Raw genomic sequence first — 21,698 nt, 5'->3', positions numbered from 1 at the left:
AACTCGTTCTGTGAGGAGCAGAATCTGACTGCATTTCCTGCAGATGAAGTCGGCAGGAATATCGGTGGTCACCCCTACCTCAAACATCCTGCAGGAGGAACATTCCACTGCCATTACTCCACTTCGTCTCCAAAGCAAGAACACTGAGTAGCTTACCTGTGAACTTTAAAGTTAGGTTAGAGGAGGAGGATGGGAGGGAGGCCCTACTATGTAGGGCCTGGGATATAGAGCACACCCACTCAAATATCAATCACTTACCTTCCCGACCAGCTCTGCGCTCCAACCTCACTTCTGCCCAGCTCGCGCCGCTCTCTGCTGAGAAAAGGCAGCTAGAGATGGGCAATAAATGCTGGCCAGCCAGTGATGCCTATGTCCCATGATTGAAATAAGTTAAAGAATCACACCCTGTCCATTGTCAATTAAGGACTGCAATAATCATACCATGATGACTCGACTAATTCAAATTTCTCAGTTGCTCTGAGGGGATTAAACCCATATTTTCAGAGCATTACTCTGGGCTGCTGGTTACTCATCCAGTAATATTATTAGTACTCCATTGTCTGCCCCTGCGGGGGGGCATATGAAATCTGCTGCATTCTGAACAAAGAAGAGGCAATTCAGGTGTTTTTGTTCCTGCTGTAGGTGCATTATGATTAGGATATTTATTTCTTCTAGATTGTTAGATTTCGCAGTGACAATTGATGTACAGCTGCCATCTTGGTTTGAATCTACTATTTGTCAGAAATGTAGGCCTTTATTCAGAAAATACTGCCCTTACTGTTAAAGCATACCAAGGCATGTTTTTGTCACAGAAACTTTCTACTTTGTCTTTAGTCTGATCGGGTACGCGGAGCAGTATATGGAATTTGATCCATTTCTTATAACTCCTGAACCTTCAAACCCATGGATGTCAGATGATATTTCCTTCTGGGAGCTAGAAGCAAGGTCAGTTGTTAAAATATTTTTCTTCTATTTCTTTTCATCAGAAATGTGTCATGTAGCCCATAAAGTAGGGAGTCTATTCCATTCTTAAATACTTCAGCATCTTCTTATATTATTAAATATGTATGATACATCAATGGTCACTCCAGTTTTTCTATTAAAATTTGAAAAATTTTTAAAATGTCTGTACAGTACACCTTTGATTAAAAATCACATTCTGCCTCTGTGCATTCTTCATGCTGCAGTATTGAGTTTGTCTCGTCTGTCCTGTATTGCACACTATCTGGATAAACTGGGTAAGGCTGCTGATAAGTGGCAAGGTTCAGCTATTGTTTCTTCAGTCCGCCAACACAGAATGTAGGCAAAAACGGTTTTTCATTGTCCTTCATGGCAATAAGTACTGGTCTTGCTGGCAAAGCCCACATCCCTCAACAATGAATAAAAGTAGGAACATAACTTAAAAGATTCTTGTGGGGCAAATCACAATGACCCACCTGTCCCTCAAACAAATCCTGCCAAAGTTACACTGCTTATTAACATGTACTGGTTTTAGGGCAGGAATTTGATATATGTTAGTGATATAAAGATAGAAATAAGTAAACTTTGTTATTAAATATTGATGTTTTTGTTGTTTTTTGAAGTACTGGGTTATTCAATATGTTGATTGGTTATTCTACAGAGGAACCTCGATTATCCGAATGACTTGGGCAGGGAGTATTTTGTTTGGATAGTCGAATGCTCAGATAATGGAATGCTGGATAACACAGTTTAGCCAAGCATTGGCATCTTGCGATCTTGTTTAGATAATCCGAAATTTGGATAATCAACAATCAGATAATTGAGGTTCCTCTGTACTCTACTTTCAAATTACTGCACAGTAATGGTTTGTACCAATTTAAGTTTGTGTGCATCTGGGGAAGTCAAGAACAAGTGGTGAATTGTCACAGATCGAAACTGAATCCAGTTCCAGCAGTGTTTAAATGCTTTTCCATAGGGCATTCCATTGGAACTAAGCAGCTAATGTCTGCAATTATGTCTGAGTGCTTTGCGTACGCTTTTAAGTTTGCTGATGTTAATGTGTCAGGAAAACTAGACCAGTTTAACTGCAAAGTATACAAATCAATCCTTTACATAATATTGAGCTGATTATATCATTATAATTATCATTATCTTGAAAAAAATCATTATCTTCTTACCACTTTAACACAACAGAAAACATAATATTCTTACCTCTTTAATGCAACTAATAGATTTCTAAGTTTCTAATTTACTTGTTAGAAATTGAATTTTATTTGATGCATATTACACACTGTTAAAAAGTGGGATCAAAAATATATCAGTGATTTTTCAATACCCAAAACTGTTGGAAAACTAAGAAAGTACTAGTGGTAATAAAAACAGATGGTTCTAGAAAAACTCACAGGTCTGGTAGAAGTGGAGAGAAAAGCAGAGTTTACATTTCGAGTCCAACATTACTGTCTCTGGAATCCAAAATTCTGGTGAACAGACATATTGTACTTGAAATGTTAACTCTGTTTCCCTCTCCCTAAATGCTGCCAGACCTGCTAAGTTTCTCCAACTTTGTGTTTTTATTTCAGATCTCTGGTATCTGCAGTAGTTTGTTTTATTAAACTATTTAGTGATGTCTATGTAATACAGAAATAATTCATCCTGTGAAGAAAACTCCAAAGACTGCAATTGTCTCACTGGGTATCTGGATAAAATTTTAATTCTGATAACATGAGAGACTGAGATTCCCAAATATTAATTCTACTTTTTATTTTCAGACTGATTGTGAGATGACAGAGAAGGTTTGGGGTGTAGTTACAAAATATGTGGTAAAGAATCTGTGGTCTATATATCAATCTGGTTAGACTATAAGACTTAGAAGCAGAAACAGGCCATTTGGCCCATCTGCCATTCAATACGATCTGATAACCTTCAACTCCATTTTCTTCCCTTTCCCTAAAATCCTTTATTCTATTACTGATTATAAACTGTCTCTCTCATCCTTGAATATCCTTAACAACCCAGCCCTGACAGCTCTCTGCATTAACGCATTCCACACATTCACTCCCACCTGAGAGAAGAAATTCCACCAAATTTCAATCTTGTCTTAAATGTGTGGTTAGAATTGTATAATCACAGAAGGAGATCCTCCTCATGTCTGCATGAGTTCTTTGGAAGGGCTGATAAATCCTTCAATTACAGATAGGAAAAATGAGACTATCAGAACCATTTCTGAAAATCTGCTTGATGCCAGGGGTACCCCAATGATTCTCCAATGGGGAAAATAAATGTTTGCCTCTATACTTCTTTCTGTCCATGTTCTGTTATGTGGTGGCCTAAGCCTAGGGTAGAATTTCTTAAATGTTGCTGGATCTTCAACTGAGAATTCAAATAATGGAAGTAGTTAACATGGACATGCTTGATCGTCAATAACAGCTGATTTTGAACCTACTTAAATTCTGCTTTTAACCGATGTTTGAAGAAAGAAATGCAATTATAATTAAAGTCATTGAAATGCCCAATGACGAGAAGCAGATGTTAAATGCCATAGATGCTGAGTGGTTCCATGGGTAGCTCTTCCTCCTATGAGCCAGGAGGTTCTGGTTTCAAATCCCACTTCAGGACTTGCTGGTGACAAAAGACTCCAGCCAATGTTGCAGGTAAACCAATGAATATCAGTGCTGACCCCTAGATTAGATAAAGCAAGAGGGTTAACAGCAGGAATGACATCCAGCCATCAAAGCAATAGTGCAACATTGGAACACCTGAATGAGTCAAAGATCATGTTTAAACTGTGCCATCAGTTTGCTCAGCATTCATTTACAATCATGCAGATAGCACTGAGATTTTAATTCTTCAAATGCGTGCACCTGATTTCATGAATGGTCTACATCTGTAGTTCTAAGAAAATTATAGAAGTGCTTGTGGAATAATACTTGTTGCTTAAAAATGCTGTCAGGTTCTTTACACCAATTGATTAGAAATGCACAAGTCTTTTGGTGTGAGCTACAAATTGGAGCTCAGGATAAATGGTCAAACTTCACACCTCTTGCATTGTATCACATCTCATTGTCTTAATCAACGCAGCTTCTCCAGCCTCTTGTAATTGACCTTTTTCCTTTCATGGGTTCCAAAGTGCCATGGATGGGGTGATATAATTATGATGACAAATTTTTTAAAAAGAGCTCTTTTCATTACAACAACAAAGAAGAAAAATAGTAGAGTTGTTCAGAACTAAGGATGTTTTGATGAATAAGGAGAAGAAGAAAGATAATCTTCACTCTTCTTTGATTAGTAAAGAGAGGGCATCAATTGAAGATCACCAAAACACAAAGGAGAACAATTTACTACTAATTCTTTATGCATAGAAGTGTTGCAACATCAATTGCTGCACCAGAAACAAATCAATAATGGGCTTTAAGACAGATGTGGATAAATAATGAAAGAATAAATATTTAATAATATATAGTTATGGGGAGAGGCAAGACGAAAGATATTAAGTGGATATCTCTTTCAGAAAATGGCCTCCCTTTAGGCTATAACATTCTTAGAACCTAGAATCCCAACAGTGTGGAAACAGACCCTTCAGCCCAGCAAGTCCACACCCACCCTCCAAAGAGTAACCCACCCAGACCTGTACTTCTCTATACTTCCCCTGACTAATGCACCTAACACTACAGGCAATTTAGTGGCCAATCCACTTAACCTGCCCATCTTTGCATTGTCTGAGGAAACTGGAGCATCCAGAGGACACCCATGCAGCCACGGGGAGAATGTGCAAACCCTACACAGATGGCTGCCTGAGGCTGCAATTGAAACCAGGTTCACTGGCACTGTAAAGCTGCAGTGCTAACCACTGAGCCACCGTGCCGCCCCTTCTGTAAGTCTATAAATCCAAATTGGGAAACATACTGCTCTTGAATACACCGAAAGTGGTGCATGGCCAACTTGAATCAAATCACTGAAAAAAATACAAAATGATAATAAAGTTACTTTTTAATGGGATTTTCTGCTCAAAGGCATTTCTGATACACAGCTACATTAGCACCTCCACAGGTAGGGCAAGGAGGCAGATCCCAAATCCACCTTGGTTTGAACAAGCAATAAACACTCTGCTGTTGACTTCAATCTGGTGTGCACCAGCCATCCAAAGCATCTGAGTTGCTGTGGCATTCATTCGCATGTTATATCCTGAAACTATGAGTAGTGATGGTGAAGACTGCAATTTCTTTCTATTACCTGGCTGACAAGGAATCTCCCCTGCTCTTGTTACCTGTCATTTGTGTGCATTGGAAGGATTTACAAGTTGATACTCAACTAATTTGGCCATACTTGCAAACACACTTGTCTTGATTCTCAATTCTTAGAGTGTCCCTGGAAACACTAGCTCAGAGGTAAGGAATACTACTGACTGCACCACAAGGTCTCCCTACTTCATGTTTATGACCACTAATTACACATAGTTTTAGTAGTGATTAGGTTTCACCATTTGATAAAAACAGCAAGTAAATGGAATGGCGTGTTGCAACTATCTCGTAGTGACTACTACCTTGAGAAATAAACCTTGACCACAGGTCAGTCTGCTATAACATGCAAATTTTCATCAGCGCAAATTGGTTATAACACGATTGACAAATTGTGGATGCTGTTTGGATAATGCAAACTTTCTATTGAACAGAGTATAGTGATTTTCAATTAGCAATCTTCTGCAGCACGATTTTCTATGGCGGTTTTCCATAGCGCAATGTTATATAGCGCGAGGTTGCAGAGGAACACAGCTATCACATTATACCAGAATGACCTGTACTTAGTTCTTAGTTATCTGCAGTAAATTCCTGGTGCAGAATCCTTTTAACATTTGAAAACATAAAATGTCATCACATTTCAGAAGAATTTATTGACTAAAATTCATTTATTGACTAAAGTTACAATCTGATATTATTATTTGATCTGAAACACCAGTAAAACTTGCTGTATCTGTTACCAGCTGTTAAAATTTTCATCCCTTGTGATTGCAGTAAAGAACCATATGCACAGAGAGTAAAGCGATGGGGTTTCTGCATCGATGAAGTTTTAAAAGATCCTGTAGGGAGGGAACAGTTTCTTAAGTTCGTGGAGTCTGAATTCAGCTCTGAAAACTTACGGTATGTATTGGAAATTTTCTAGTGAAAGAATTCTTCCTATGCACAAATTAGCAAACCCTAAATATTAAAATCACACATAACTGATAAAATCTTCCTCTTCACATTCAGATCACTTGTTAGTATTGACCAGTGGTGAAATACTGATATTAAAACACTTACTTTTTCTAAAGGTTGTGTTTGCTGATACCCAGGAGCATGTGCACTAGCAGTGATGTCACTAAGAAATGTAATTTTTAAAAAAGAGTGACAAATATCTAAAGATGAAAACAAAAGGTAAATGTTATAATAAAAATAAGGTGCTAACCAAAGTAGGATTTCTTTTAATTTTTAAAAATTAGCATAATATTATGCACATGTAACAGAAATAATGGCAATGAACATGTGCATTTGGAGAGCATCAATGAAGCATTGGTGTCAACAAACGTGTTACTTTCTAAATGTTCAATTTAGAATTTACCTGGGTTGAATCATTTTTCCTGTTACTTTTCTAGTTTTTTTTACCTTTTTCTGAACTTTCATCTGCTTTAATATGGATTACCAAAACCCTTGTTTTCTTCCCCTTTGCTGTTATATTGTTTCATTAAATCTAATAGCTTCAATAAAACAATATTTGCTGTCAAATGTCAAAGATATCGTTACAGCTTCAGATCAGCCCATATAACATTTACACCAAAGCCATCTGTCACCTTCATTGCATTGGGAAATTAAAGCATTTCTGAAAAATCACAAGTGACTCTCTTTAAGTCCCATTTAGCATATCTTCTGGGGGCAGGATCTTTCCCAGGTCTCAATAAATCATAATGGGTTGTTGAAACTGGCATACCAGTCATCCTTGCCCCTTTTTTTACAAATTCCTTCAGAGCATGTGGGCATCGCTGGTTATATCACCATTTATTGCCTATCCTAATTATAGAGTCAGAGAGTCATGGAGATATACAGCACGGAAACAGACCCTTCGGTCCAACTCGTCCATGCTGACCAGATATCCCAACCCAATCTACTCCCACCTGCCAGCGCCTGGCCCTTATCCCTCCAAACCCTTCCTATTCATATACCCATCCAGATGCCTTTTAAATGTTGCAATTGTACCAGCTTCCACCACTTCCTCTGGCAGCTCATTCCATACACGCACCAGCCTCTGCATGAAGAAGTAGCCCCTTAGGTCCCTTGTATATCTTTCCCCTAAACCTATGCCCTCTAGTTCTGGACTCCCCCACCCCAGAGATAAAATTTTGTCTATTTACCCTATCCATGCCTGTCACAATTTTATAAACCTCTATAAGGTCACCCCTCAGCCTCCAACACTCCAGGGAAAACAACGCCAACCTATTCAACCTCTCTCTTTAGCTCAAATCCTCCAACCCTGGCAACATCCTTGTAAATTTTTTCTGAACTCTTTCAAGTTTCACAACGTCCGTCCAATAGGAGGGAGACCAGAATTGCACACAATATTCCAAAAGTGGCCTAACCAATGTCCTGTACAGCCGCAATATGACGTCCCAACTCCTATACTCAGTACTCTGACCAATAAAGGAAAGCATACCAAACACCTTCTTCACTATCCTATCTACCTGCAACTCTATTTTCAAGGAGCTATGAACCTGCATTCCAAGGTCTCTTTGTTCAGCAACACTCCCTAGGACTTTACCATTAAGTGTATAAGTCCTGCTAAGATTTGCTTTCCCAAAATGCAGCACCTCGCATTTATCTGAATTAAACTCCATCTGCCATTCCACATCCCAATTGCCCTCAAGAAGCCACTAGCGAGCTGCCTTCTTGAACCACTGCAGTCCTTGTGGTTGGGGTGTACCCACAATGCTGTTTGAGAGGTAGTTCAGTGATTTTAATCCAGTAACACTGATCAAGTGGCCACATATTTCCCAATCAGGACAGTGGGTGGCTTGGGGGTCAATTTGCAGATGTTGGTGCTCCCATGTGTTTGCATTTTTTGATGGTAGATGTTGCTGGTTTCAAAGATTCTGTCAGAGGAGCAATGGTGAGCTGTTGCCATTAATCTTGTAGACGGTTCCAGTGAAATCAAACCCAGTCTATCCAATCTTTCTTCATAGCTAAAATCCCCCATACCAGGCAAAATCCTGCTTAACCTTTTTTGTACCCTCTCCAAAACATCCACATCCTTCAGGTAGTGTTGTGACCAGAATTATATGCAATATTCCAAGTGTGGCCTAACTAAAGTTCTATAAAGGTGCAGCACAACTTGTCTATCCTTATACTCAATGCTCCTTTCAATGAAGGCAAGCCTGACATAAGCCTTTTTTACGACCTTATCTACCTGCATTGCCGCCTTCAGTGATCTGTAGACCTACACACCCAGATCAATATTCCTAAGGGCTCTGCCTTTCACTGAATGCAGCTGAAGATGTTTTGGGTAGAGACACAACTCAGAGAAACTCCTGCAGAGATGTCCTGGTGCAGAGATGACTGACCTCCCATGATTGCAACCATCTTTCTATGTGTCAGGTATGATTCCAACTAGCAACTTTCCCATGATTCCAATTGATTCCAATTTTCCTAGGAGCTTGTTGAAGCCGTGCAAGTGAATGTAGCCTTGCTATTAAGAAAAGTCACTTACACCTTATCTCTGGGGTTCAGCTCTTTTAGTCCATGATTGGACCAAGATTTTAATGAGGTCAGTACATGAATGGCTTTAGTCGAACCCACATTGGGCGTAAGTGAGGAGTTTGTTGCTGAGCAAGTACTACTTGATAGCACTGTTGACAATCCCTTACAGCATATTGCTGATAATGGACAGTATACTGACAGGGTGGTCATTGGCTGGATTGGATTTGTCCTGCTTTCTGTGCACAGGACCTAGCTAGGCAAGATTTCACCTTGTTGGATAGTTGGAGATGTAATTAAACTGGAGCAGTTTAGCCTGTGGGGTAGCTGGTTCTAGAATCTTCAGTACTGTTGCCAGAGTGTTGTCAGGGCCCATAGCCTTTTGGGGTCTAATGTCTTGATGTCACGCGGAGGGAATTGACTTGAATTGATTTGATTGGATTTATTTACTGTCATGTGTGTTCTGCTACAAAATAAAATGAAAAGTGTTGTATAGTGTCACCACGCTCCGGCGCCATCTTAAAACGGGGGGGGGGGGAGAAAAAGCAAATCATAGAAAGAAAGGCAGAATAATAAAGAAATAAACAAAAAGTGGTCAACTTTCCAGTCCTTCTTGGTAAGTGTTTCACCATGAGCCTACTAGCCAGGCACAAGTCCTCTTCACCATGCTGCTGCTGCTGGAACAAAAGTCGCCACTCATTGGTGCCATCTCACCTCTACAAATGCCCTCAACACCATGATTCCTGCTGGTCCTCGCCAATGTAGACAATGCCAACACTAGTTCTCCCTGTATTCCGTGAAATCTAACCTTGCTAACCAGTCTCCAATGGAAAACCTTGTCGAATGCCTTACTGAAGCCCATATAGATCACATCTGCTGTTCTGCCCTCATCAATCCTCTTTGTTACTTCTTCAAAACACTCAATCAAGTTTGTGAGACATGATTTCCCACGCACAAAGCCATGTTGACTATCCCTAATCAGTCCTAGCCTTTCCAAATACATGTACATCCTGTCCCTCAGGATTCCCTCCAACAACTTGCCCACCACCGCATCAGGCTCACTGGTCTCTAGTTCCCTGGCTTGTCCTTACCACCCTTCTTAAACAGTGGCACCGTGTTAGCCAACTTCCAGCAAATACTGGAAATCTAAAATAAAAACAGAAATTGTTGAAGAAACTCAGCAAGTCTGGTTGTATCTGTGGAGAGAAGGTGCAGTTAACGTTTCAAATCTAGTGACCCTTCTTCAGAAATAATTTATCATAGAACCATGACCACATTAAAATTTGGAGCAGAGTTGATGGGCTGAATGGTCTACTTTTGCTCCTGTGTGTTTTGGTTTTACGGTCTTAATTCAGGATCAAAAAATTTTAGACTTCTGTTCAATTCACACTTGTGTAATAAGCTTGCATATTGGGAAATGAAAGGTTGCCTGTCGGGTAATCAGGTTTGGAAAGACAAAGGAGTTAGACATGGGAATATGGAGAAAAACATATTTCAGTAGCTTGCTTTGCAGAGCAGAGAGAGAAGGGAAAGAGGATTCTCTCACTTGGTCTATTTCTCCCTCGCTCCCTCTGTACCTCACCATTGTTCAAAAGAAGTACCCAGTGGAAAAGCAATTTGGGAAAACAAGCATTCACCCAGAATTCCAGAATTTTACAAAATTCACGACTGCTAATGAAAAGCAACAACTAAACAACCATGGACTCAAGTTTCATTGTCCCAACTCCAGAACTTTAACCTACACCTTCTCTTAAGTTCCTGTTTCTATTAGAAACCCACTTTTTTTTCAAAGTTATTACCTGTATTTGATATCACATTTTATTATTTCCTCAGGGTTGGTAGGCAATAATATTCCTCTTCTTCACTCAAGGAAACCTTGGAGTTAGCTCTTTTTTTAATCCAGTTAACTGGGTTTTAACTGGAGTGTGATAGCTGTGTACATTATGTATTTTCATTTAGCATTCCCATTTTTAGTTTTAGCATCCTTCACATACTTTGTCAGCTTCCGTCACCATTGCAAATCAATGTCCCGTACTGCTTTGTATTTCCACACTTTCTCCATTTTGTACTGGCTTTGGAAAGGGGTCTTCTTGGCCTTGCATACCAGCTCCATCACCCCCACCTCCCCCCCCCCCCACTCCCATCCTATTCTTGCCCTGGCTGTATCTCCCAACTTGCTACACCACAACCTCACTCCTGGGCTTCATCCTCTTCACTGAGCCTCCTTATCTTTCCTTGTGTCTCATTTCTCCTGTAAACCCCACCCCATCCCCAGCTGCCTTGGTTCTCCCTCCAAACTTTGGTCTCGTCTTTGGGCTTCATGTCTGGTCTTCACTTTGTTGCTGAGTCCATGTTTCCCTTTCCAGTTCAGATTGACATCCTGGGCCCCATCTAGTGACAGAAATTTCTCAGTGCAGGTGAGTCCTTGGATTCCACTTGCACCTGACAAACCTCTGCCACTAGATGGAGCCTGTTCAAGCTACGAGTATTGTAGAGGATTGCATTTTTCTCTTATACATACAAGTTTATTTTATTTTGACAATTACTTCATTTAGAAATGTAGGAACTTAGTAAATTAGAGTGCAGGCCTAGCAACATCTGCGGAAGAGATAAATATAGTTAACATTTCAAGTCTAATTTAACTCTTCCTTGGAATTGAAGGGGTTGGAAAATGGTGGGTTTTTAGCTGTTGAGAAAGGTGGAGGAGGAGTGAGTGGAATAGATGGTGAAGGTGCCCATAGTAGAAGACAGAGGGATGTGTTCAATAGTAACAGAATAGATGAGCACAGTAGCTTTTATTTAGAGAGGTTTATTTAAATTCATAAAATGTTAAAAACAGCACTTCGAGATGATTGGAAATGAAATTATGGACCTTTGACAATAAGTCTGAAATATAAAAGTTGATGTGTAATGGTTAACCTGTATAAATCCTTAGTGGGTCCATGGCAGGAGTATTTTCTTTATCAATTTTTTTAATCAATATGTAAATGTACCTTCTAGAGAAGGAGCAAAACTTGGCCTTCTCTTGGGAAATAAGGCAGAACAAATGGCTGAAGTGTTAGTAGGGGATCACTTTGAGACTAGTGATCACAATTCTATTAGGTTTAGAATAGTTATGGAAAAGGATATGCCTTCCATAAAAGTTAAAGTTCTTAATTGGAGTAAGACAAATTATAATGGTATGAGACAAGAACTTTCAAAAGTTCATTGGAGTAGCCTGTTCAGAGGTAAAGGGATAACTAACAATTGGGGCGCTTTAAAAAGTATTGATAACAAAAGTTCAGAGGCATTGTGTTCCTGTTAGAGTGAAGGGTAAGGCTGGTAAGAGTAGGGAACAGTGGATGAATAAAGATATTGAAGTTTTGATCAAAAATAAAAATGAATCATATGTTAGATATAGACAATTTGGATCAAATAAATATCTCAAAAACTATAAAGAGTCTAGTGGCATTCTTAAGAGGGAAATCAGGAAGACACAAAGGGAAAAATAAATGACCTTGGCAGAAAAGGATAATCCAAAGAGATTCTACAATTGATAAAGAGCAAAAGAGCAACTAGAGAGGTAATAGGGCCCCTTAAACATCAATGAGGTCATCTATGTGTGGAACCTCAGGTGATGGGAGAGATACTAAATGAATATTTCACATCAGTTTTTACTGTGGAGAAAGAAATGGAGGATAGATAACTTGAGGAAATAAATATTGATGTTTTGAAAGCAGTCACACTGCAGAAGAGGACGTGCTGGAGGTTTTAGAAAACATAAAGGTGGATAAATCTCCAGGACCTGGTCAAACATATTCCAGCATATTGTGGGAAGTTAGGGAAGAAATTATGGGGGCCCCGAGCAGAAATATTTGTATCATCTAAAACCAGATGGAGAACTAGAGGGTGGCTAATGTGCCTTTATTTAAGATGAGCTGTAAGGAGAAGCCTGGCAGCTATAGATCTGTGAGCCTGACATTGGTGGTAGGTAAGTTGTTGGAGCTGATTCTGAAAAATAGGATTTACTGGCATTTGGAGAGGCAAGGACTGATTGACAATAGTCAGCATGGTTTTGTGAGAAGGAAATCATGTCTCACAAACTTGATTGAGTTTTTTGAGGAAGTAATCAAGAAGATTGATGAGGGCAGAGCGGCAGACATGGTTTACATAGACTTTAGTAAAATATTTAACAAGGTTCTGCATGGTACGACTAATTAGTAACATTGGATCACATAGGATTCAGGGAGAGCTTGCCAATTGGATAGTCGAGACATAAGATGGAGATAGAGGATAGTTTTTCAGACTGGAGTCCTGTGACCAGCGGTGTTCCACAGGGATCGATGCTGAGTCCACTTTTGTTTGTCATTTATATAAACGTTTGAATGAGAATATAGGAGGCATGCTTAGGAAGTTTGCAGATGACATCAAAATTTATAGTAAAGTGGACAGTGAAGAAGGTTATCTAAGATTACAAAGAGATCTTGATCAAATGAAAGGCTTATAGAGTCATAGAGATGTACAGCATGGAAACAGACCCATCGGTACAACCTGTCCATGCCCACCAGATATCCCAACCCAATCTAGTCCTACCTGCCAGCACCTGGCTCATATCCCTCCAAACCCTTCCTATTCATATACCCATTCAAATGCCTCTTAAATGTTGCAATTGTACCAGCCTCCACCACTTCCTCTGGCAGCTCATTCCATACACGTACCACCCTCTGTGTGAAACAGTTACCCTGTAGATCTCTTTTATATCTTTCCCCTCTCATCCTAAACCTATGCCCTCTTGTTATGGACTCCCCGACCCCAGGGAAAAGACTTTGCCAATTTACCCGATCCATGCCCCTCATAATTTTGTAAACCTCTATAAGGTCACCCCTTAGCCTCCGATGCTTCAGGGAAAACAGCCTTAGCCTGGTCAGCCTCTCCCTATAGCTCAAATCCGCCAACCCTGGCAACATCCTTGTAAATCTTTTCAGAACCCTTTCAAGTTTCACAACCTCTTTCCAATAGGAAGGAGACCAGAATTGCATGCAATATTCCAACAGTGGCCAAACCAGTGTCCTGTACAGCCGCAACATGACCTCCCAACTCTGTTCCTGTCCTGTATTGTTCTTTCTTCTCTTTGTTCTTAAGTGGGTCAATAGGGTACGGAGTGGCAGATAGAGTTTAATTTAGATAAAAGAAAGGCATTTTGATAAAACAAACAAGGGCAGAACCTATACAATTAATGGTAGGGGGCTGGGTAGTGTATGAACAGAGAGACCCAGGAGTTCAGGTACACAATTTTTGAAATTTGCATCATATCCAGATGGTGTGGTTAAGAAGGTGTTTAGCACGCTTGCCTACAGTGCTCAGGCCTTTGAGCTTGGAGTTGAGGCGTCATGTTGAAGTTGTGCAGGATGTTGATGAGGCTTCATCTGGAGTACTCTGTGCCATTCAGGCTGCTCCGCTGTAGGAAGGATATTAATATTATTAAATTGGAGAGGGTTCAGAAAATATTTATGAGCATGTTGCCAGGAATGGAAGGTTTGAGTTATAATAATAGGCTGGGACATTTTTCAGTGGACCCTGGGAGGCTGAGGGGTGACCTTATCAAAGTTTATAAAATCATAAGAGGCATAGATAAGGTGAATAGCAAGGGTCATTTCCCTAAGGTGAGGGAGTTCAAAACTCGGGGGTATGTTTTTAAGGTGAGAAGAGAAAGTTTTAGAAAGGATACGAGGAGCAACTATTTTACACAGTGAGTGGTTTGTGTGTGGAATGAAATGCCAGAGGAGGTGGTGGATGCAGTTACAGCATTTAAAAGACATTTGGATAAGTACATGAATAGGAAAAGTTTGGAGGAATATAGGCCAAATGCAGGCAACTCGGCCTAGTTTAGTTTGGAAGCATGAACATTTGCAGGGACTAGTTGGACCAAAGCGTCTGTTTCCATGCTGTATGACTCCATGACTATGTGTATTGTGTGAAGTTCTGATCTCCATGCTAGAGAAATAATATTGAAACAATTAGGAAGATGCAGTGTGGAAGAATTAGGATGTTGTTTGGTCTGAAAACTTGGTTCTTTTTGTGAAATATTTTTAAAGGGAAATAGTAAATTAAGAAAGCATGAAACCAGTTAGTGCAGTTAGTAGATCAAATCCAGTTAAACTCCTGTGAAGCATTTTGGGCAATTGATTCCATTAGAGATATCAACAGTTGCAAGCTGTTATGACATAGAGACTGGCATGTTAGATATGCATGGAAGGATCCTTGTGGTGCAGTGGTAGTGTCCCTACCTGGGAGCAAGCAGTTCAAATCCCACCTACTCCCAAATTGTGTAATAACATGTCTTATAGGTTGAATAAAAATACCTTGTGTAAGGAACTTTGTCCGATGTAGTCCTTCATGGTTTAGGATGACATGCTTTGTCCCTGGTTTGATAAATTCTGTAAGTTGAGTTCACGATCTACAATACATAGGGCAGGTATTTCATGGATGTTTTCCTTTTAAGTCAATCTTTAAAAACTTCCCTGATGCCATGAAATCTAGGGGCATGCTTGTCTCTGTTATGAAGACAGCCAGGTTGTGAGGGCCAGACGTCAGCTCATGACTTGAACCGGCCTGCACCTTGAAACTGCACTGAGACCTTAGTCATGGGATTGGGAATTCTGCATCAGGACCCGGCTGCCATTTCCCCACCTCCACAAACTCTGGAAACATCCAGTTCCCGTCCATGTTTAAGATCAACTCAACGGTAACAGGGAAGGGGGCAAAAGATGATGAGAGTGTAGTTCGTACGTGGAGGGCAAACAGCCTGTTTCCATCTTTCAATGTCTGCATTATTCTGTACAACAATTGAGTTTGGGCACATCTAATTGTCTAGCCATATATTCATCATTTCAAAAACATTTCCAGTATGTAAACAAGGCATTCCACTGGGAGAAAAAAGTCAGAAAATGATCTTTTATACTGTTCAATTTGCAACATCTGATAGTTTTCAAATTTAAATTATTGATTATTTCTTTTTTTAATCCTTGTATATCTATCCCATCAGCTAACTGCATATAATCTTTGCATTCTATTCAACACTATTTCAGTCTATGTTTCAAAGTTTCTCTCACACTGCTCATTCGTATCTGGGACTCACCATGACAAACTTTGATCTTTTCCTCATGAAGGCTCATTTTTATTCTCGTGGTCAAACAACGTGCATCACTTTCTGCAGACCTTCCCACCATGGGTTTAAGCGGGGCTACAGAAGAAATGCGGCATGGTGTCCACCCATTACCCTCCCACCTGATCAAATGTTCAACACAAATAATCCCACCATGAGGGACCATAAAAGATTCTGCCCAGAGTTTTTTTTAATAGGACAAAGCAGTTTTTAGATTAGATTACCTACAGTGTGGAAACAAGCCCTTTGGCCCAACAAGTCCACACCGACCCTCCAAAGAGTAACCCACTTCCCTCTGACTCATGTACCTAACACTATGGGCAGTTCACCTGACCTGCACATCTTTGGACAGTGGGAGGAAACCAGAGCACCCAGGGGAAACCCACGCAGACACAGGGAGAATGTGCAAACTCCACACAGTCACTCAAGGTGGGAATTGAATCCAAGTCCCTGGTACTATGAGGCAGCAGTGCTAACCACTGAGCCACAGTGCCACCCAGTTTTGACTCATAGAATGCTTGCAGCATAGAAAGAGACCATTCAGCCATGATGCCCCTTTCTGGCTCTCCAGTAGAGCAACTGAATTAGTTCCATTCTCCCATTTTTTTCCCTGTAGCCACAATTGAATCTGACTCCACCATTCTCTCAGGCAATGCAAACCTTATTCTAACCATTTGCTATGTTAAAAAAAAGGTTTTCCTTATCTCGCTATGGGATTCACTGGACTCATTTCAAGAATGAGAGTCATATCAGGAAATGTTGACCAGGTTAGGCCTATGTCTGTTTGAGATTAGAAAACTGAGAGGTGATCTTATCACAACTTGCACACTCTTGAGAGGATTGGAAAGGGTGGATATTCAATGCATTTTCCCTCTGATAAGGGAAACTAAATGGAGGGAACACAGTTTAAAAAAAACAGATCACCCTTTTAAAACAGAAATGGTGAGAAATGGTTCTCTCAATGGCCTGTTAGAAATGTGGAATTCTCTTCCCAGAAAGTGAGTGGGCTGGGACTTTAAAATTCAAAATGGCTGAGTTAGATGGGTTTGTGATAGACAATGGAGTTAAGAATTATTGCCTGCGGGCAGTGAAGTGAAGCTGAGACCACAATCAATCATGATTTTATTGAATGTTGGAGCAGGTTTGAAGGGCTGAATAGCCTGCTCCTGCCCTGGAATCCTCTGTTCCTTTGGGTCTCTTGCCAATCAATCTAAGTTGCATTTATGTGCATAGGACAAGAGTCAGGGATCAGATCAGATGCTCTCAACTGCCCTGCTGGGTTCAACATGGGGACCTACTTCTCCTGCCTAACAGGAAGCCCAGCTTGGCAGTCAGACTTGGCAATTACCCTGGCAGTGATTTCAGGAACCCACTGTCAGTTAAAGCAGGAAAAGTCACCCTTTGACCCTGAATGTAGCCTGCTACTCAATGAGCCACCAAAGGTCAGACTGGAGGCCTGTGACCAGTGGAGTGCAACAAGGATCGGTGCTGGGCCCTCTACTTTTTGTCATTTACATAAATGATTTGGATGTGGGCATAAGAGGTTTAGTTAGTAAGTTTGCAGATGACACCAAAATTGGAGGTGTAGTGGACAGCGAAGAAGGTTACCTCAGATTACAATGAGATCGTGATCAGGTGGGACAATGTACTGAGAAGTGACAGATGGAGTTGAATTTAGATAAATGTGAGGTGCTGCATTTTAGGAAAGCAAATCTTAGCAGGACTTATACACTTAATGATAAGGTCCTGGGGAGTGTTGCTGAACAAAGAGACCTTGGAGTGCAGGTTCATAGTTCCTTGAAAATGGAGTCGCAGGTAGATAGGGTAGTGAAGAAGGTGTTTGGTATGCTTTCCTTTATTGGTATTGAGTACAGGAGTTGGGAGGTCATTTTGCGGCTGTATAGGACATTGGTTAGGCCACTGTTGGAATATTGCATGCAATTCTGGTCTCCTTCCTATTACAATGATGTTGTGAAACTTGAGAGGGTTCTGAAAAGATTTACAAGGATCTTGCCCGGATTGGAGGATTTGAGCGATAGGGAGAGGCTGAATAAGCTAGGGCTGTTTTTCCTGGAGCGTCGGAGGCTGAGGAGTGATGTTATAGAGGTTTATGAAATCATGAGAGGCATGGATAGTGTAAATAGACAAAGTCTCTTCCCCCGGTGGGGGAGTCCAGAACTAGATGGCATAGGTTTAAGGTGAGAGGGGAAAGATATAAAAGAAACCTAAGGAGCAACTTTTTCATGCAGAGTATTGAACATGTATGGAATGAACTGTCAGAGGAAGTGGTGGAGGCTGGTACGAATGAAATATTTAAATGGAATTTGGATGGGTATATGAATAGGAAGGGTTTGGAGAGATATGGGTTGGGTGCTGGCAGGTGGGACTAGATTGGGTTGAGATATCTGGTCAGCATGGATAGGTTGGGCCAAAAGGTCTGTTTCCATGCTGTACATCTCTATGACTCTATGACTATTTGACATATCTTAATGGACAGGTATTCAAACTGAAATATCATTAAAGGACTATCTGTTAAAAAAAAAAAGCTGTTGACAGCCACAAGAGCAAAAGGTAAAGAATGAGGATGATGATTTACAACATTAAGTTCACTGTTTCAGAGACTGTGTACTTTTGGACTACTATGCATTCTGTATATTTTATCATGGAGCTTCTAACAGGGCAGAATTTTCAAAATGCCAAGTTGAAGTGTCTCCCTAACTTTCCCAGAGGATGGTGATCAAACACCGACTTTAGTCAGTTCTGATTTGGTGAATGTCCCAAATCTTTCCACATTTCATCAGCATAAAATTCAGTGTCATATTGTGAACACACTATACAGAATACAAAAAGCACCCATGTCATGCTTTAATCCCCAGCATTGCAGAATAAGTTATACTAAATTGTTTGTTTCATCATAAATTCTGCTTTTGTTCTTGATTTGAAGTATGTTCAACTATTTTTTTGATAAATTGGCATCTTTGGAACTTGTAATTGGTAAGGTTTCTTTAAACAACATAACTGTAGACACTGAGGAGAAAGTGAGGACTGCAGATGCTGGAAATCAGAGCTGAAAATGTGTTGCTGAAAAAGCGCAGCAGGTCAGGCAGCATCCAGGGAACAGGAGAATCGACGTTTCGGGCATAAGCCCTTCTTCAGGAATAACTGTAGACACTGTCCTGTGAATCCAAACAGATTCTGGTTAGCAGTGCTGGATCTGAAGAAAAGACCCATTCGTGAGGTACCATCACGTGTTCAAGAAATCTGGCAAGAGTTTTTGGCACCAGGAGCCCCCAGTGCCATTAACGTGGACTCCAAAAGCTATGATAAGACCACACAAAATGTAAAAGACCCAGGAAGATATGCATTTGAAGACGCTCAGGTAAGCAAATTAACTCTGAAGTGATGAAACTTAGATTGACACTAATGGGGGAAATATGCAATTATATAAGCATTATGTGTCTGGTGAAAATAATGTAAGATGTCACACTGCGAACTGATGGTTATTTTTACATTACTGGAAGCCAGTAACAACTTGCCTCTAGATGTGCCATAAAACAGAATATAAACTATTGGGCGAGCATAGTTCTGTAATCGTGACTCATTCCATTGAGTGGCAGGGTTGATGTTCACCATCTTGATTTTTTTCACATGGGGCAATCAAATGGTGAATTATGTCAAGTTGCACCTGAGATTAGGTTCCAGGCAACCCAGTCAAGAGGTATGAGAATACGTTGCCAAGCAGTCTATTTTGGCTGAAGATTGACATTTATAACTCCTCATTAAAAATTGAGAAAACAAAAAAATGATTTCTGTACAATCTGTATACCATTGAATCTTGCAGACTTACATTTACTCTTGCAAATGTACTTTACTAAGTGCAATAATTAATCACAGTAACTAAAAATCAATTATGATAAAACTGTTCATTGATATTTCACCAAATTTGTTCATCTGATCTTCTGCCCCTCAGTTACATCAGCCACCTCCTTTATTTTTAGCTTGCCTTTATTTAAGCTGTCAGAGTACTAATGACACATAACCACTATTTTTTTTATTTTAGCAGAAGCACAATTATCTGCATTGATGTTATTGCAAATTAGTCTGGCTTATTCATAAATTTCGAGTAGAATCTGCACCAAAGGATCTTTTCAGTTCATATAGCCAATGGTATTCCATGTCAGGCATTCAGTGCCAAGACGTCTCCGGTCAGATATAGTACAGCTAGAGGCAGGAGAGAGCTCAATAGTTAGATTGTACTATAACATGAAAACATACTTTAGGCGCACTTCCACAATGTAGCCTGCTGATGTTTACAGTTGATGACTTTTTCTTTTAGGAGCACATTTACAAACTGATGAAAAGTGATTCTTATCCTCGTTTCATACGTTCCAGTGCCTACCAGGAGCTACTCCAGGCAAAGAAAAAGGTACTTATGGAGAGTTGTCTTTTCTTTGTACCTTAGTCAGCAAGCCTTAAATGATCTGCTAGAGATATGGGACGAATGGTAGGTATTAGAGCAAAAAAAGGCAACAAAAATCACTTTTTCATCTTTTGAACTGAATTTATCACACATATCTTCAGCTTGTAATTAATTTACATTGATGGATTATTTTATTTTATTGATTTAAATGGCATTGCATTTGATTGCAATGTGTTTATAGGTTTTTGCTGCTAATTATGTAATAGCTAATTTCATAGTTTTAAAATTATGCTGATTTTATTTTCATTATCCAATAACGCATATATCAAAGAACAAGAACAAAGCACAAAGAAACAAGCCCTTTGGCACCCCCAAGCCCGCATCAATCCAGATCTCTATCTAAACCTGTCACCTATTTTCTAAGGATCTGTATCTTTCTGCTCCCTACCCATTCATGCATCTGTCTAGATACATCATAAATGGCACTTTCATGCCAGCCTCTACTACCGCCACTGATAATGTGTTCCAGGCACTCACCACCCTCTGCGTAAAGAACTTTCCATGCATATCTCCCTTAAATTCCTCCCCTCTCACCTTGCACTCGTGACCTCTAGTAACTGAGTCCCCCAACCTGTCTATACTACTCATGATTTTGTAGACCTCAGTCAGGTCCCCCCTCAACCTCTGTCTTTCTAATGAAAATAATCCTAATCTACTCAACTTTTTTTCATAGCTAATGCCCTCCATACCAGGCAACATCCTGGTGAACCTCCTCTGCAGCCTTTCCAAAACATCCACATCCTTTTGATAATGTGATGATCAGAACTGTGCACAGTATTCCAAATGCGGCTGAACCAAAATCCTATACAACTGTAACATGACTTGCCAACTCTTGTACTCAATACCCTGTATGCCTTCATGACCACTCTATCGATCTGCATTGCCACCTTCAAGATACAATGGACCTGAACACCCAGTTCATCAACAACAGATATCTTTAGCAATGTATAAGTTTTCTGTCTTAAGCATTTGACCTTATTCACTGAGAACCTACATTGTAGCCCAACTTGCCAAGTAGTTTCATCACTGGATGCATCTACAAATCTCCCACTCTATCCCTGTTAGTGGACAAGGCTGATTAATGGGAGAGTGAGTTTTGTAAAACATGCCTTGCAAAATTGACTTTTAAAGAATCTAAATCAGATCTCAGAAGCATGAGTTTAACAAATTTTGACTTGACACATTTTTCATGTACATAGTCATTGGTCAGATCCAAAGGTTTTACATCTTAGATATGTTACTCTTTTGATTTCAAGGGGCACAGAGTTTTAGATTAGATTAGATTACATTACAGTGTGGAAACAGGCCCTTCGGCCCAACAAGTCCACACCGACCCGCCGAAGCGCAACCCACCCATACCCCTACATTTACCCCTTACCTAACACTACGGGCAATTTAG

At 40.1% G+C, this 21,698-nt stretch overlaps 1 protein-coding gene across 5 annotated transcripts in view; it reads left to right on the top strand.

Annotated features, from left to right (window-relative positions):
• The window catches only part of LOC122552701 (regulator of G-protein signaling 7), a 450,150-nt gene that overhangs the window by 414,673 nt on the left and 13,779 nt on the right, over positions 1-21,698 (top strand). For all 5 annotated transcript variants that reach the window (XM_043695584.1, XM_043695581.1, XM_043695583.1 and 2 more), the window contains exons 13-16: positions 835-945; positions 5,970-6,095; positions 19,012-19,198; positions 20,156-20,245. In XM_043695584.1, coding sequence (XP_043551519.1) covers positions 835-945; positions 5,970-6,095; positions 19,012-19,198; positions 20,156-20,245 — 514 coding nt within the window. The remainder of the gene's footprint in view (positions 1-834; positions 946-5,969; positions 6,096-19,011; positions 19,199-20,155; positions 20,246-21,698) is intronic.

Source organism: Chiloscyllium plagiosum, chromosome 9 (assembly GCF_004010195.1).
Source record: "Chiloscyllium plagiosum isolate BGI_BamShark_2017 chromosome 9, ASM401019v2, whole genome shotgun sequence".
Lineage (NCBI taxonomy): Eukaryota > Metazoa > Chordata > Chondrichthyes > Orectolobiformes > Hemiscylliidae > Chiloscyllium > Chiloscyllium plagiosum.
Note: the sequence above shows the minus strand (reverse complement) of the source record. Positions and strands in the feature narration are given on the sequence as shown.